Source organism: Poecilia latipinna, unplaced genomic scaffold (genome assembly GCF_001443285.1).
Source record: "Poecilia latipinna isolate Pla-1442-1.1 unplaced genomic scaffold, P_latipinna-1.0 Scaffold488, whole genome shotgun sequence".
Classification (NCBI taxonomy): Eukaryota; Metazoa; Chordata; class Actinopteri; order Cyprinodontiformes; family Poeciliidae; genus Poecilia; species Poecilia latipinna.
The window spans coordinates 394797-413198 of record NW_015113104.1 but is presented as its reverse complement, the minus strand read 5'-3'; the positions used below and the strand labels follow the sequence as shown (position 1 = coordinate 413198).

Here is an 18402-nt window from a genome sequence, read left to right as displayed (position 1 = left end):
TTTCTCAGCTGTTTTGTTTCTAACTCTTCTATTCTTCTTATTTTTCAGACCACATTAACAGAGGTGCAGTTTGGACCAATGAAGCTATTTAAAGACCCACTTCAGGTACCGTAAAACGATGCTCGACATGTGTTTAATGCACGCAAGCCTGAAGCGCAACACCAGGAGTGCTCCAGTCGATGGTTTATGCCTGCATCCATCAGCAGCCGATTGCTGAGCATTAGAGCTAAACTTGGTGTGGCTGTCAGTACTTTGTTGTGTTTCTTTAAGGATTAGCACTGAAAAACAGCTTTTGTTTGGCGTTACAATAAATCTCGAATATCTTCAAAATGCCACACCTCTCTAAGGAACACACAAGCATTCACCGAAGAGAAGGGAAGCTCGGCCGTTAATGGACGTGTTGTGTGCCACGCAGCATTGGCGCTGTCAAGGCAACGGGGCCAAATATTTGAGACTGGGAACATACCATAATGAACAATACACATTCTGGAGAACTGGAGAGGATCAGCAGTTTCGTCACCGCAGGCTGGATCTTCTCTGACGTTCTCTAAAGATACAGTTTGTTCCAGCGGCATGTCCCGCTTCTGCTGTGTGTGAAAACGGGAAAATCCCAAATTCGTAGGAAATATTTCCCATTAATCCTTGGTTCAGGAATATATTAGAAGTTTCTACCTAAAATTTCTAAGGTTAAAATGTAAAAATGTACTTGTCTTTGTCATGTGAATGAGGTTATAAAAGGATTTTTTCCCCCATTTTGGAGCCTTCTTTTCTTTTTGATAGTTTACTAGGGGTGGGTGGGATAAAACAGCTAGTTTTAAACTCTGATCATTGTCACTCCAGCACAGCTGGTGGGGTTCTTAAGAATGAAACCATCTGAATTAACGCTCCGTGTATTGTGAGTGCACAGACTCGGCCTCATTGTTTGATGCACTTGAGTTTGGCCACGGTAGGAAAACGAGGTAGAGAGATATCCCCTTCCTGTTTTTGTCACTCACAGCTGATCCTGTCGTGCCCTCCTCCTCGTTTCTCTCGCCTCACAGGATCAGGCTGGCCCTTATGCCTCTTTTCAGCCGCAATGTTGTCTGAGCGGCATAATCAGGTGCTGCCATATGCTCACCATCCTTCTCTTTCTGTGACTTTTCCTCGCTCTTGAGCACTTTTCTCCTTCAGTGTGCCTTTTGAAAGTTAGAAAAGCATATATATGTTCACGTTAAAACACGGTGAATCTGTCTGATCTGATCTTGGCCTCAGTGCCCAGGTCCACCACTTCTGGGGGAATGTTGACTCTCCTCCCAACATCCCAATGTGGAATTCTGATCTAATTCCCCCGTGCGTACCAAACATAGTTGCAGGAATCTGAGGTGATTTATTTACTATCTGTGCATGTATTGCTGCTTGCAGGGAAAGTACTCCTACAGTATGCGGAATATGGTTTACATTTGCAACACCTCCGTCAGACACATGCATTCGCTGCTTCTGTCGACTTTGAGCTAAATGCTACGTCGGTCGAGCTGAAATTGCCTGGTCCCCCTCTGTCCTGACTCAACATCACAGGTGCGACGCAAACTTGAAACGTGCAGAACAAGCTTCCTCTTCTTTACATTCACTCTGCTGCCTGCCAACAGTCGGAGATGACGTCTGTTTGAGAGAGTGACTCATGAATCTACTCTTAGTGCAGCACCGCTCCGGGAGGCGGGCCTAAATCTCCTGTCCAGTATTTACGCAAGTGAAGGGAAGGCAGAGGGAGAGATGGAGGGGGTTGGGGGCGGAGTGGGAGTGGAAGTGGGGGTTGCTTGGAAGCGTGGTGGCAGAGAGGGAGCTCGCTCTCAATGGCTGGCTTGATGGTAGCTGCAGCAGCACTTTCAGACGTAGCCTTGGTTTAGACCTGTTGGCGTGAGGGTGGGGGAAGGGGGGCTGCAGCCAGTCAAGGCCGCCTCGACTAATTGTGCCGTAGATCATCACGGCGGACTATAAAACTTGTGACGCACAGGAATAAGAGCTAAGCCCAATCAATCTGGGGCCGTTCACCACGGGCCTGCGGGTCAAACCGTAGGCTGATTATAGAATGACGGGCGCAAACGAGCAGGAACGCAGCAGCTGCGAGCTGCACATAGTCATCTCGGCTAATCAAACCATGAGATCAGATTACCACACATTCAGTAAGTGATTTAGACAAGTCATTTTACAAGTGAAAGCGACAACAAAAAAAATCTTCAAATCTGAGCAATGAACTTTGAACTAGAAGGGTGAGCGTGGTTTTCTGAGTCTTTTGGTGATAGAAATCGAAAAATGTGACCATTATTTATCTGCAGCCTCCTAATTTAAGTGAGTTGAGGCATTTTTTCCTGCAATTTCAGCTGCGAGTCTTTTGGTATACCTCTCTATAAACTTTGGGCATCTGGAGACTAAAATATTTGCCTGTTTTTCTTCTCAAAATGGGTTAAGATCAGATTTTGATTGGATGGTGAACATCTGTGATCAGCTCTTTTAAAGTCTTGCCCGAGACTCTTACTTAGACTAAGGTTGAAGTCTTTCTAAGACCTGAAAACGCGTCAGTCTAAACTTTCATTGTACTTCTGCCTCCTTGCTTCGTCTTTTACAGCTTCTTACAGATTTCATTACAGATTTACCCTGTAATTTGCTCCATCCTGATGGTCTTCACTGTCCAGCTGAAGAAAATTATCCCCACAGTACGATGCTCCCACCTCCGTGTCACTGTGAGGATTGTGTTTATCGCGTCGATTTTTCACGGAGTAGATGACGCGTTCAGAATGTCTGGCCACGCCCACAATGTGCGATTTGTAAAGATCGTACAGGACATTTAGCATTTCATACTGTGCCGTCTATGCATAACCCTTGTCACACTGTAAAATGTCAGATTAAACTATGCGAATGAGGGTATTGAAAGTGCTCAGGGTCAAGTCAAGTAGGAAGAAAATGGGGAATTAGTGCCAGCAGCAGCCACAAAACATGAAATACCCAGAAAATACCTGACACGGCTTGATAATTTGTCATTGGTTGTCCTTCATTGTTTTCTGAGTCTCTTACATACCTTGGAGGGAACTCCTCTGGCTTTCTTTCAACAATGCAACAAACTTGCCAGTCTTCCATACAAGCCACATTCTGCCCTTGAGGTATTTTGAAGTATGAAATATCGTTGGAGGAGGAACTTTGTTCTTTCTCCTGCTACCTTGAATGAAATAATTGACTTCTCTATTGTTGCCGATTGTGTTGGTCTTTAGTTAGGGCCAAATTAAAGCTGTATGCGTTGGTGAAAATCCTAGCTGCCTGGAGATAAAATGCATGTATATATATACTAAATATAATTTTGAAGGAGTTTTTTTTTTTTTTTTTTTTTTTTTGGCTTCCTATTTTTAGGAACACACTAGTCAACCAGCCAGTTTCTCTTGGACTTACAGGGATCCATACTAACATGGAGAGGTTTTGGCCTTGGTTGTCCCAGAAACACAGAATAGCTCATGACGCCTTTGTCCTGTTGCTTGTGGGAAAACCACTGGGATTTAATTGTTGTGGTTCTTGCTGCCATTAACAATATGAGCCAATACCAACATATATTTATCTTCATTTTGTGGATTTAAACTCTTAAGGATCTTGCTCAGAAACGGAGACTGTAAAGACGTCGGTGTGCTCCTCTTGTTTAATATTGAGTGTGTTTTAGACATGCACAAGCCGTACTGGTTATAAGCCTAGATTTTATTTTTTATTAAATTTCTCTAACTTTGAACTTGTTCATTTCTAAGTCAAGTGGAAATAAAACTCATTATTATTTCTGCATATCCCCACTGTTCTCCAAAGCGTCAGTTCAGCGTGTTAAAGAGACGTTACTATGTACTATTATATTTTCCCCAACCACGATCGGATACGATGCATACATTTTGGTGGACTCAGTCAGTGCACTCAATCAACCTCCTGTTGTTGATGAAAATCTCCAAACCATGACACTTTCACCTTTCAGTCAAGATCATCAAACTGATTGTTGAATTGAGATCCAGCAATCAGTTTTACTGTCTAATTGTCTGATTTACAGACAACAGTTCTTAAACTGTATATAAGACAAAGTAATGATTTTTTTAATCATATGGCCCTGATGTGATACATGTGTGTGATTGTAGTTATTTTAACATATGTCCAGAAATGTTTTAAAAACACACATGCTGTCATAGCGCATCCTAATTTTTTATTTTATTTTATTTTATTTTTTTTGCGTGACTATGTGCAAATATTTTTTTTCCTATTTTACAGTCATTGTTTTTATTTATTTATTTGAACTTATTTATTTACTTTTTCATTTTAATGACACTATGGCCTACTTTTGATTAGTTTTTTTCAATGTGCTTTTTCAACAGATTTGGCATTTTCATAGTACAGCTTAAACTACTGTGAAATAAATGACTACATGTTTACATGGCCTTGCTTATATTATGATCAACTATAACACGTATAATGCTTATCTTTTCACAACAATATCTAGATAATAAGGTTGATTTAATGGTAGTAATGTTTTAATTATGCCTTGACCTATTGCCATTTCCTGACTTAAGAAGATCAACACAAATCTGACTTTGAATGTTCTCTTATTATTATGAATTTTAAATATTACATGCAAGAAACTTTCAAGTTATATCCAAACTCTATGCAAATTTTTTGATTTTACATAAGTTATTAGAAGGGCCAGCAGTTCTAGCAAACTAAAATCAATAAAGTAAAATAAACGACAACAAAAATAGAATAAATAAAATAAATGTGTCCCCCCCACCCCCCGCCCGTCCCCCTCTCCCGTTCTAAAAAGACTGACTGACATTGAAAGGCTGGGATCTTTCAGTATGAGATGTAGCTACTGCAGTTAAATAAAAGACACGGATTAGGGCCTTTTTTGCAAGGTGTTGCAATAAATGGGAAAGATGCATGTCTTTGTGGAAGCCTTTCTAAAAAAAAAAATAGGTCAGAACTTGCAGGAAATCTTATTTAAATAAATAAACTCACATTTAATCCGCATCTCCTCTGTCATTTCCTTGTCTTCCAGGTACTTTTAGTTTTTGCCAAAGAGGACAGTCAAAGCAATGGCTTCTGCTGGGCGTGTGAGAAGGCCAACTACAGGTGCAGCATGGTGCGGACGCCTGAATACGCTCTCGAATGCTTCTCAGAGAAGCATCACGACCTCGTCATCATTGACCACAGACATTCCAGACACTTTGACGCTGAAGCACTGTGCCGGTAAGGCAAGCTCTCTCTTATCTCTGCTGTAATTAAGCATCTTTTAAACCTGACGCCTTTGAACTGCACGCCTCTGGTTTAATCAAATAAAAGCCGATATTGTCAAGAATATTTGTGGGTTTTTTTAAAGAAGGACATCGGAAAGATTTATTCAAGTTTACATTCAACCGAGTTGTATCATTTGTGATAATTTATTTAATTTTTATAACTATGATGATGGTGTTATTCAGCTAATAGAAGGAAAATATTGAAAACAAAATTGAATTCTGGGAATTATTTCCTTTGTTTTTTTTTTTTTGTTTTTTTTATGAGCTTTAGTCGTATCCTAAATAGAAATGCACCAATCTGATATTAATATCTGTATTGATCCCGATAATAAAAATCATTCTATATTGGGTGTCGGTAGCAATGTGCCTGATCCATAAGGGCCGATCTTTTCAGTCTAGATCTATGCTTTGTGCTCCGAGCGATGTCGTGCTTTATTTATTCTAAGTTATTTTAGAATTCCTAATTGCGCTTTCTGTATCATATTAGTAAAAAGGTTTGTTGCAGTTTCTTTTATGCATATTTGAAAAAGGTTGTCACACTGTTGCTTTTGTCAGTTTCAGGTTCTTTATTATTTATTTTACATTGGCTGGTTTACTGCTAATTGCACTGATTGAACAAATTAACATTGTGTTGTTTTTACATGTTTGACCAAGCTTGTGAATCAATTGGTGTATTTAAGCGTTCTGTACTGGTGTAGTTATCAAATACATTTGTGATTGAGTATATTTATGTTTTTTTGTTTGTTTGTTTGTTTTAAAAAAGGAAACTTTTTAAGTCAGTCCAGCACTGTTTTTCAGTGTCGGCCGATACTAAAGATACTAAACCTCTGTATCGGTATCAGAAGTGAACAAAGGTGTATCCCTACTCCTAACTCAACTTTACAGCTCAATGAATTTGGGGCCCGTGAACCAACACATGCCAGGTGACCTCGAAGGGACCAGCTGTAGCACAACTTTTTACGAGTTTCAGTCCACATGCCCGTGCTTCTCATTATCTGTGATGAACGGCCGGCTGACTTTTCTTCGCTCTCTACCTTGTGGATTTATGTCGCCGAGTAACGAGCGGTGCCTGGCCCGTACCACCGTCTATCTTTAGCCTAGGCGCAAACCAAAAGTGCATTTACAAACATTCATTTGCCATGCCCGGACGGTATGTTAACCCTATTCATTTTTGGCCGATCCATATGTTCAGTGTACACGCTCAGGCTCTAGTTGGGGGCACTAAAGGGCCTTTATGGCCACTGGCTGGGGGAAACCGCAGCCGGACGAGCGGCCCTGTACACTGCATTCTTTCAGAGGCCTCGGCACCGCTCGCAGAGCTCCACCTCTGGACTCTGCCTGCCTGTGAGAATCGGAGCGTGAAAAACTGAAAATACATTGATTTGATCCCACAGGCTTTTCCAACCGCCTCGCTCGCTTGCTAAAAAGGCTCCCTCTGTTTACATTCAGGTCATTTAGGGCGGTCAACTCCTCAGAAAACACTGTGATAGTCGCCGTCGTGAAAAGGTACATGTTTGCTCTCTTCGTTTTCTTCTTCCTTTTTTTTTATTGTCCCTTTTGGTAGCTCGTGATTAGGGGGGGGGAAATGTTGGGAAGAAAAAAAAGAAAAGATGAAAACGTAGTGTGTATGTCTGCAGCCTGTCATCTGCAGCAGCCCTCAGATGTTCTCTAAACAAGCATTTATCATGTTCTGTTTTGCTTCTAACATGTGTTTTTCGTGTTGTTTTTTTTTGTTGTTGTTTTTTTCTAAGGCCAGACAGAGAGGAAGCCTCTGTGATGCCGCTGATCAATGCTGGCTTTAATAGGGTAAGCTTAAAGGACACAGCGTATTTTATTCTGCCTGGTTTTCCACTGATGAGCATCAGATTTGCAGCTGATGATTTATTTTTATTTTTTTTTCCATGGGAGATGAAAGACATCGATGATGCTCCTTCCCCCACCCCCACCCTTTTGTTTTTTGTTTTGTTTTGAGAATGTACCCACTTGCCGATACGTGGATTAGCATCGCATATTGTCGGTTTTATTTATCCACTTTTGACTGGCCTGTGCTGCTCTGACCCTTAGAGGTATGTGGAAAATGTCAATTTGATGGCCTGCTACAACGAGCTGCTACAGCTGGAGCACGGAGAGGTGCGGGCACAGTTCAAACTGAGGTGAGTCATGCCTCCAATTACGCTACATTGTAGTTGAGCTCTATATCAGTGGTGAAGTTTGCTTATCACGTTTAAGCTTTCTACACCTCATTGCCCACACACACACACACACACACACCCCTCCTAACCCCACATCCTTGGACACACACAGACAAAAGAAAATAGTCTGCAGTTGCAAAGATACTCTTTTTATACTCTAACACGCATAATACTGCTGAATGAATCCCTTAAGATTACAGTAAGTATAATGCAAATGCTGCAAGTGCTGTGCATTGAAGTTGCCGTATTTCTGATTGGCTCAATTGAAAACATTTGGCAAAGAGAAATGGTTAAAATATCAGTGGAAACATGTAAACGGCTGCTCAGCAGCTAGAAGAACGGTGACATGCATGTAATACCAAAATAGATTTTCTTATTGAATATTGTGAAGAACAGAAATAATATTTTACTTGTATTTTCTTTTTTACAAAATTAATACTCATTTGTACACTTGTCATTTCCCATCACAAACAACTATTTGGTTAAATTGAAAAAAAAAAAAAAAACATAAATGCGCCAGAGGTATGAATAATTCTAACTTCACGTCTTAAAATATGATCTAACATTAATGTCTTGATGCTGTTTTCTTTCTCTACCAGGGCTAGTAATGCCATTTTCACAGCTCTGGAACAAAGCCAAGACGCCATCGAGATCACTTCTGAAGATCAAGTAATTCAGGTGGGGATTTATTTCATTTGTTTTCCCCTCCAACCATGTGTGTGCGTTTCATTCTCTCCCTTTGTTCTGCTCAGACCCTTTTTTTTTTAAGCTCCTGTTCATGTCTTTGGATCTCATTCAGGAGTAATAGTAGATTCTGTCATTTAAATGCTCCCAAAACACTGCAGCATGTGTTTTCAGGATGTTTTCTTCTTGATCTAATGAGCTGAAAATGTCTCTTTTTTTTGTATCTTTCTTTTCTTCAGTTAATTAAGAAACAGTAGTTAACTGTGCCTGAACTCCTCACTTTTCTTTCCCTGCCTTTGCAGTATGTGAATCCTGCCTACGAGTCTATTATGGGCTACCAACAAGGCGAGCTAGTAGGGAAGGAAATAATAGAAGTGCCTAAAAGCGAGAAGAATAAGCCTGATCTCCTTGAAACGATTAACTCCTGTATACGAAAAGGAAAGGTAACGTGTGCTCTTCACACTTCCACATCCTTCATATCAGCCCACTTTGTAATTGTAGCCGTCTCCGGCGCACGTTGCCTCGCAGTCGCATCGCTTGTGTAAGCACCCCAGACATTCGCATCCCCGCGCGCACGTGCTCCGTCGGCCTGCGCCGCTGGTCATCCAGCAGCTCCGTTTCATGTGCAGTAATCTCACTACACAGAGCGCAAAGGTCAATCCGGGACAGCCTAACAGCAGGAAGGGTCTTTTTAATCTGCGGGTGGGAGAGGGTGGACATGAAACGAGCGCGCTGGACTCCAGTTGCGCTCGCTCTCCCCATTAAAGCGAGTCGCCGTTTTCTGAGCCGCTCTCCGTCTTCACCACCTGTTGCACACAAACGGGACACTTTCAACTTTTCACTTTTCAGTTTTTTTTTTTCTTTATTTCAATCGCACGTTGCCAAGCCGATGTGTCTTACAAAGGGTCCGTCGGCCCGCTGTGTTGTGTTGTGTTCCAGGAGTGGCAAGGGATTTATTATGCCAAAAAGAAGAATGGAGACAACATTCAGCAAAATGTGAAAATCACACCTGTGATTGGGCAGGGAGGGTGAGTGAGCTGGAGAATAAATCACCTCCGTTCATCACACCGTTTTGTTTTAGCGGATGTAACGTTGTGCCTTTGTCCTCCACAGAAAAATCAGACACTATGTGTCTATCAACAGGCCTTTAAATGATAATAATAAGGTGAGATTGGCGGTTTTTGCTAAACAATGAGAAGGGTTTGTTTTGTTTGCATGTGTCAATGTGTGTTTCTCATTTGTCTGCACAGAGTGATAAATCCGCTGATCGTGTGCAGGCAGAGTCACAAACAGGTGAGATTCTTAAGTTAATATGGTTTTTTTTAATAAATATCAGACTTTTAAGACCTTTAACTTCTTCTCCTAAGCTCTCTGTGGTAGCTGTTCACCTCTTATTTACACAATGTAATTAATAAATAAATGCCACAAAAAAACAAAGTAAACATAATATATAAATACTTTTCCCCTAAATATGTAATAAATAAATAAATGTAAAATGAATCAGTAAGTTATATATTTTTGTATTTACAGAAACTTTGAAAACCGAAACATATAAGCTCACGCCACAATTTCTTCTTGAAAATATTTCCATTTTTGTACAGCAGGATTAGATGATGACATATTTATTCTTTTATTTTTGGAGATTGTAGTACCATTTTTATTGTTGTTTTCCATCAAATAATTTAGCATACACTTACTTGCGCTGGGTTTAAAACCATGTAAGAAATGACAGTCAGTGGTTATGTCAGTTTCAGCTTGCTGAGAAATAACCTTTTAATAACTTTAATCTCGCTTTTAGTGGACCTTGGAAAAAGTACTTCGATGTTGTCTATTGTTCCCTGCTGCACTGTTGGCTTCAAATGCAAATTTAAAAAAAATCCGTAGCTGTGACCGATTTCAAAACTGCGGCTCGACGTCTGTCAAGTAAACAGTAAACAGGGATGGTATCTCTCGTTGGTTTGCGTCAGCGGCTCTGCTCTGTTTGTTTCTGGAGCTTTGCATGTTGTCCCACGGCATTAAACCTCACTGCGTTTCCTCTGAGGCACCTTTTCACCTCGTGGTGTCTGATCAGAATTGGTGGATCAGAATTCAAACCTCACCTGCTAAAATCTCTACATCCTGCTGGTCATATTAATTCCTATTGTTTTAATTTTGTCCCCAGTTAGCGTATGTTTTGTAGCATTTAATTTAATTTGCACTTTTTTTCAGTGCTTACGCTTTAATTATGCCATAAACAAATCGCAAAACTGTCATTTCTGTTCCTTTTTTTTTAATGAAAAGCCAGATGTCCATAAAAGGATTGTCTGAGTGTGCAAGAAAACAAAGAAAAGTCTCATTTTCTGTAAAAGCGTTGAGTGAGACTTTCTTTACAGCAGAACTGTTTGTCAGAAATACAAAATGTAAACTACAGTTTACTCATCTGAATCAGTAAATGCTGTATAAAGTTTTCAAAATATATTTTTTCATAATTTTTAATGTACTTCACAGTAACTCCTCTTGCACCATTTACATTTATTTCATGGATGCTAGTGATTTTGTACTTACAGGTTTTCCCTAAATAAATATGCTGACTGGTAATTTTTTTTTCTTAAATTTTCTTTGCAAATTAAAAAAAAAAACAATAAACAGGACAAATAAATGTTCTCTGCACTTTTTGACAAAACATTTGTCTGAAAGGTTTGGTGTCCATATATTAAAAATATGTAGTTAACTGTTTTTCGTCATTTCTAAAGACACAAGACGGAATAACACCGAGTTCTCGTGGAGCAAAAACCTTCTAGTTTACTTCAGGTTCGCTTAGTTTGATTTAGTTATTCTGTTTGAATTTTGTCGCCCCTGCCATTTGCCAAAAAAAAAAAAAAAAATACAATTATTTGTATTATCCATATGTACACAGAAATCGTCTTCACACCAAGCTTATGAGAAGCAACACAGAAAAACAAAACCGGTTAAATCCTGCTCAGATATATAAAGACATGGTGATGTGCAAACAAAGCATATCAGCTACGTGTGCTGATGTAAATAATGCAAAGTGTGTTCCCTCCTCCAGATATACAATCCTGTAAGCACAAAGACCGGAGGAAAGGCTCTCTGGATGTCAAATCCATAACGTCTCGGGGGAGCGATGGTGAGAGTGAAGGGAGATGGATGATGGAAACACTCTGCTTCTTGTCAGCTTACGAAAACCTGCCCAGCCGTTTGTGTTTGTGCTGCGCGTTGTTTGGATACACGCTACGCGTTAATTAGGGCATGGCTGGGAAATGTGCTCCTTGTTTTGTCGTTGAAGACGTTTCCCTCTTCCATCCCAACAGCTAGCTCACAGAGAAGACACTCCTCGATGGCCCGAATTCACTCCATGACGATAGAGGCTCCCATCACCAAGGTGGGTTCATCCCAGTCCCCCTCCGTCATATGATCATCTCTTACCGTCTCATGACTGCACACTTGCATTCTAAAAGTGCTAAAAAGGCCATGAGCGCTTCCTGTACCACCGCCGAAACGAAGTGTGGAAGTCACGCACACGCACACACTCACACACTGGCTGTTTCAAGTGGAGATGGGTTGATAAAATGCCACATTTCATGCACAAGACAAGTAGGAGCACGTTGGGTTGGAATGACCCGCCGTTTTAAGCGGTTTGTGTAGTTTGGATGGTCCGACGCAGCACAAGTCCCCAGGGAGCGGGGGTCATATGACACACTGCGGTTCTTCTGCTGTATCATTTGACTGTGCAGTCGATCCCTGTGGGCGTCGTCCTCTGGAGATTAGAGCAGTGATACGACTGCTGGCTGTGTGTGTTTGTGCGTGCGTGCGTGCGTGTGTGTGTGTGTTGGGGGGGTGGGGAAATGTGCGCAAGCAAATTAGTTCAAATTTGTGTTTTTGTACATGCTTTGATGACCTTGCCATTGGTGCCCATTGTTAGAGTCGACGTTACTTTTTAGACTTCTTTGAGAGAATGCATGTCGGTTATAAAAGTATACACATCTTTACATGGTTTTTGTTGTTTTGTTTTTTTTTAAGCTTAGTTAGCGATTTATCTATTTAAGAGCTGGAAATAACCTTTTAGCTTTTTATATATATTTTTAAAAAAAAGCTTTTCTTTGTGTCTCCCTGGAAATTTTAAAAGGTTTTTTATTTTATTTATTTTTCATTTTCAATACAACTGGCATTTTTGTGTTACTGGTGCCAGTTGTAGCTCGGATTACAAAAGGAATAGAAATCTGAAATTTGAATAAATCCCAAATGAGCAACATTTGGAAGAATATTTTACAGGTTTGCTGTGGTTGTTCTGAAAAGAAAAGCCATATTCAATCAGCTTTAAAAAGAGGTTGAATAATATAATATGCAAGGAGATATGAGTAATATTAAAAAAAAAAAAAAACACTATAGACTTTTGGTAGCCTGCCATGGCCTCCTGGGATTTTTATTTCTTTATTCTCAGCCTAATTTCATGTGCTTATTTAATACAAAATGAAGTTTTGTTGTTTTGTTTTGTTTTTTCCCCACAGATATCTGTAGCTGCCATTTCTTTTAGTTTAATTCAGGCCACATATTTAGAAGTGTCAGCATTTTCCTGCTAATTAAAACCGAGACGTCCTCGTTTGCAGTCAGAATCGGCGGTTCCCCTGTCTGTGCAGGAGGCGTGACGCTTTTTCTGAAAGTTATATCGATCATCTATACGCCAATAACTGCCTGTTCCTTCCTGCCTCACAGGTTAGCAGTATCAGCTCTGAGGAGTCACAGGGATGTCCCGACATGTTTACTCAGCAACATGCAAAATAAAAACAACAGCAAAAAAACAAACATGTGGAATAAAAAAAAAAAAGCAAAGTTACCAATGAAACACTGGAATCTTTTTTTTTTTTTTTTTTTTTTTTTTGTGGGGGGCGTTGTGGTTTTTCCATGGGTGCTCAGCTGTATTTTATGACCTTTTTTCTCCTTGTGTGAAACAGCAGGAACGGGCTGTTTGCAGACAGAGTCCAAAGGCTTTAAATGACCCAACATGCTGTACAGTGGTGCTGGCTGGAGTGTGTTTTTTGGCTTTGTTTTTGCCACTTTTTTTTTTTTTTCCTGCAGTCCAGCCAGAAAATTAAAACATGCTGATTATTTCAGTCTGCTTTAGTATTTCTTGCACCGTTCCAACTAATATGGCTGTTTTGAGGGTTTTTTTTCTCTCTTTCCTCAATCAGGTTATAAACATCATAAACCAAGCACAGGAAAGCAGCCCCATGCCTGTGGCAGAGGCCTTAGACCGGGTGCTGGAAATCCTGAGGACCACCGAGCTGTACTCCCCACAGCTGGGCACCAAGGATGAAGATCCACACACCAGCGACCTCGTCGGGGGGCTGATGACGGTGAGTGGCAAACGTCGGTGTGGATTCTCAGTCATCGTCACGCTTGGTAAGCGGCAGTGCCTTTTTTTTTTTTCCTGGGGCATGAACTGAAAAGGTTGTACACAACCTGACTCCTGCTGAAACGTATGTGATCTAGTAATAATAATAATAAGATTAGGAGTGTGTGATTATTATTATTATTATTATTTCCAAAGAGGAGGAGGCAAAGAAAGATTATCAGACACTAGTGGTGAAGAACAAGAAGTAGTGCCAAGTTGGCAGTCTTGGCAACAAACCCAGAGGAAGTGTTAGATTGTCCTTTGTGCTCCTGTAGGCTGGAGAGGAAAGCCCACCCCGCCCTTTCTCTCTCCCTCTGTCTCTGCGCACATACACCCAGCAGCACTCGTTTCCCTCTCCACGACCACAGGCTCAGAAACATCCTGTTCTTTGGACCAGATGAACATGAACGGCTTTACTTTTTACGTGAGCTCCTCTGTGACGAAGCGGCGGTGCCAAGGTGCTGGTCCGTCACAAAGAAGATTTGACCGGTAGAGGCGATAAAAGCAGGGGCGGTTTTGTCCGAGCTCACGCGGTAGAATCAAATCGATCAAGTGAAGATTGGGTTAAAAAAAAAAGAGAGAAAAAAAGGGCAAACGTCTCTCTCTTTCTTGTTTTCTTTTTTTTGGGAGAAAAAGTCCTAAAATAGTACTGAGGCAGCAGCACCACGAGACAATGCATGGGTCAAAGATGAGCCAGTCTCCTCTTCCTTTTGCACTTGTGAAGTAAACATTTCCCATTGTGACACACACCCATGCACTCGCTAACACCCAGTGTGTGCTGTAACCTGTGCTGTGCGGAGCAAGTCTGACAGAAAACCAACATAAACGTTAAAGCACACCGGTCAACTTTATCCGAAACCTAAATATCTAAAGTTTTCTTTTAGTTCATATTTTCTTTAACGTTTTTTTTTTTTTTTGCACATATTTTATTCGATGGGAGACTGTTTTTCCCCCCTTTTTAAGTGCTCATGTCTGCAGGATTAACCACATTAATTTCACACGGAAGCCTTGATTTATTTTGTGGTTGTACTTTGGATTTTTCAATTAAGAATCCAATTTGGAAGACCTTTTTTTTAAAAGTTCAAACATCTGGGAATTCTAACGTTGGAGTACATTTAAAAAAAATGTCCGACCCAACGAGCAACTAGAAAGGTCACGATTGTTTCTCTTGATGTCCAAATTCTTAACAAGCCGTCTGTTACGCACAGCTGGTGTGAGTCACAGTCCTTAGAGAGTCTGATCATTACGCTTCCCTTTGCTTGGTTGATTATTTGGGTGAGGCCTCGTTTTCCCTCTGATAAGCTCCGTCTGCTGGAACAACATACAGGAATCCCCAAAGGAAGAGAAATGACCAAGTGAAATAATTTGCTGTGGATTGGTTAACATACAGTCATAAATAATCACGGCGTCATTTCTCTATTATATCTGGTACGATTACGCTTAATGTCTCGGCCGGGGCTACGCTGGCTTCTGGCGCGATCCTCCTTCCAAAGTTTGCGCTGATGATCTTCCCTCTGAGCTGAACCCCTAATCTAATGGTTACAAGAAGGCAAACTAAAGCTTCCCTTCTTGCTTCTCTTCTGAACAGGATGGTTTACGCAGAATGTCAGGAAACGAATACATCCTCGCCACAAAGCGTGAGTTTACACAAACGGTTGACCGCAACCAAAACTTTACCGGGTTGCCTTTTCCCTCTACTCTGTATGCTAAGATTTTTTATTTTTATTTTTTTGCTTTTCTCCTCTTTTTTTTTTTTTTTTTTTCATTTTGCTCGCAGAGCCCCACCATCTGCCAAGTCACCTGGCGACCCCTCTGTCATTAAACGACATCCCCCCTCGGATCGCCCAGACCATGGAAAGTGAGGACTCGTGGGACTTTGACATCTTTAGCTTGGAGGCTGCGACCATGAAACGGTGAGACCTCCCAGTCTCAAAGGATGACCACAGGTGTTTTCCTGTTGTGGAAAGAGTTTTCTCACTGACGTTTCCGTCCTAAATCCTCCTGCAGGCCGTTGACCTTCTTGGGCCTCAAGATTTTCTCCCGCTTCGGAGTGTGCGAGTTTTTAAACTGCCCTGAAGCTACGTTGCGCTCCTGGCTGCAAGTGATTGAGGCCAACTACCACTCCAGCAACTCCTACCACAACTCCACCCACGCGGCCGACGTACTGCATGCTACGGCATATTTTCTCTCCAAGGAGAGGGTGAAGGTAAAATGGGAAATGTAACATTTTAAATGCACATAATTATGAGGATATCTTTTTTTAAATATTCTTAAATAATAATACAAAATCATGTGAGTTAAAAAGTTGATGCTTTTCTTGAAACGTAGTGAAGTGTTGTGTAAAAGTTTTGAACCAGCTTTCATTTCTTGAAGTTGTTATTCAAAGTCGTCTTGAGACATTCAGGCTTTCTGAAAGTCTTGTAAAGTTTTTCTTGGACTTTGGCCGCTTACTCAACATTTCAAATGGGATATTTATGCCCTTTTTTTGCAAGTCATCTGTTTCCATTTCTGTAGTTGCATCTATGAAAAATACCAAAGATAACAGTTTTCCGTAAAAGTTGTCTTTTTCCTGCACCAACGTAGGGATTCTCAGAGAATCAGGGAGCTAAAAACATGTCATAAGAGTTAACGGAATTAATTTCTCCTATGTTGCTTCATTTTGTTTGCTGGGTCCTTCTTCTAGTCTGCATAATATTCTGTTACGCTCTCATCTGGCTACTTGGAGATTAAATGCATTAGTTTGTGGTTTAAAACAATTTTTATTGAGTAAATTGTGAAAGTATTCATATCTCAAACAGTTTTTACATTTTCCTATGCTACGACTACGATTTTCAGTGTATTTTATAGCTATGTTTGCTTTTGTAATGCGACACAAAGTAGTGAAACGTGTATGCAATTTCTCTGCAGTTTAAATTCAGCTGTACAGTAAAGATCTGAGGCTTGATAGAGAACATTAATGTTCAAACTGCATCATTAAGTGCAAAGAGCAGAGTTGGAGCATTTTACAGGACTCCGTTCTATCCATCATCTAAAAATGAAGAGTGTGGCACATCTTCAAGCCGACAAGGAAGGGAAACTGTGATAATGTCTACTCCACAAAGTAGCAAGAAGAAAGCGACTGCTTATAGAAGGTCGGAAAATTACCTTTCAGAGTCTGTAGAACGCAGCAAACATGCTGCAGAAGGCATTCTTGTCGGATGAGATCTGAATTAAAACCTTTTTGCCAACATGCCAAAGGAAATGGCTGGTGGACATGGCAGTGGCAGCATCATGGTGTGGGGATGCTTATTTTCAACAGAAACATAGAATCTGTTCCTGCTCAGGGGAAGCTGTCCTGGGCAGAAATACGGATCTCTGCATGTGGATGGTGATTAAGAACAAACAACCCCCATATCAACGTAAAATTCCCAGTGAAACACATTGACATTGTGGTAATAACGTGAATCTGGGTGGCATTCGGCTTTTGCAAGCAGCTGTATGCACTGTACATGTTGCGTCAGTGGCAACCTAGTTTATACCTAAATGCTACATAGTATTGGGGCTGCCACAGCAAGGTAATGTGGTCAGAACGGTCCATCAGTTTCATCTCAATCCTAGAGAGTCACAGTTTTGCCCAAGTGTGTCAGTGGTTCAGTAACGTGTTGACGGTCGGGACTCGGTAAGCCGATTACCCAAAGCATCTATTTCTGATCTCGGCCCAGTGATCTCTCGGGGCTTTAGCCGGTGAACTGTGAAGTTACATCACACGAGGTTAATGAGTCCCAGGATTTCCATAGGTCAGCGTTTGTGTTGAAGGTCACTTCTGCTTTACAGACCACTTGTGCACTTTAAGAACTTAAATGCTGCTGCTATTTTCGTACGTGTGCCCAAATGGACAGTTGGGCAATAGTTAAATGTTCTATGATAAAGAAAAATAAAAGCTACTGTCTTATTTAGCAGACCTGCACATAACCGCCGCATGCAGCCTAACTGTTTGAGTAAAGTGATTCTCTCTCATTGGTTTTGGTTTAAATCATCACCTTTGGTTTCAAAGATAGCAAGATGTTTTATTCTCAGTCTCTAACATCTATTTCTCAAAACCTGTTTGTCCTGACAGCAAAGTTTGGATCCCATCGATGAAGTGGCTGCTCTGATCGCCGCCACCGTGCACGATATTGACCACCCTGGCCGCACCAACAGCTTCCTGTGCAACGCAGGAAGTGAGCTGGCCATTCTGTACAACGACACAGCTGTGCTAGAGAGCCACCATGCTGCCCTGGCCTTCCAGCTCACCACCAGAGATGATAAGTCCAACATCTTCAAACACATAGAAAGGTGAGGAGATGTGTTTTAATCAGAGATTATCTCAGAAATGCATTTTTTTTAAAGTTCATACAGAAACGTACAGATGCTCAGATACTAGTGAATAAAAGCCACACAACTCTTTAAAGAAAATAAAAATCTTCAGATGGAGTTTTTTTTTTTTTTTAGAGGGATCTTATACAGACAGGACGTTTCTCCATGGTTGCATCACAAGAAAGTAGAACATCATAAAAAAGTTACTTGAATAAAGTTCAAGTTCTTATGGACTATTCACATTTTATAATGAACTGAATGTTGAATTTTAATCGACAGTCATCAAAATTAATTATTTAAAAGCATGTCACTGTGTGAGAATCTGGGATTTTTCTATATTGAACAGAATTACTGAAATAAGATAACTTTTTGATGATGATCTATTTATTATTGACGCATAGTAGAAAAAAATTATTCCGCATGGAAATCTTTTGGCATTTTTTCTTTTAGAAAGCATATTAGATTTTTTTTTTTTTTTTTTTTTAATAAGCCCTTTACACAAACTTTAAAGTGTAGT

At 40.6% G+C, this 18402-nt stretch overlaps 1 protein-coding gene across 3 annotated transcripts in view; it reads left to right on the top strand.

Moving 5' to 3' along the window:
• The window catches only part of pde8a (phosphodiesterase 8A), a 71589-nt gene that overhangs the window by 46963 nt on the left and 6224 nt on the right, over window positions 1-18402 (top strand). For all 3 annotated transcript variants that reach the window (XM_015039879.1, XM_015039878.1, XM_015039880.1), the window contains 17 exons: window positions 49-105; window positions 5045-5235; window positions 6732-6788; window positions 7034-7088; window positions 7347-7435; window positions 8074-8152; window positions 8461-8601; window positions 9098-9186; window positions 9272-9323; window positions 9409-9451; window positions 11208-11285; window positions 11470-11540; window positions 13348-13512; window positions 15139-15187; window positions 15328-15463; window positions 15558-15756; window positions 17647-17864. In XM_015039879.1, coding sequence (XP_014895365.1) covers window positions 49-105; window positions 5045-5235; window positions 6732-6788; window positions 7034-7088; window positions 7347-7435; window positions 8074-8152; window positions 8461-8601; window positions 9098-9186; window positions 9272-9323; window positions 9409-9451; window positions 11208-11285; window positions 11470-11540; window positions 13348-13512; window positions 15139-15187; window positions 15328-15463; window positions 15558-15756; window positions 17647-17864 — 1769 coding nt within the window. The remainder of the gene's footprint in view (window positions 1-48; window positions 106-5044; window positions 5236-6731; window positions 6789-7033; window positions 7089-7346; window positions 7436-8073; window positions 8153-8460; window positions 8602-9097; window positions 9187-9271; window positions 9324-9408; window positions 9452-11207; window positions 11286-11469; window positions 11541-13347; window positions 13513-15138; window positions 15188-15327; window positions 15464-15557; window positions 15757-17646; window positions 17865-18402) is intronic.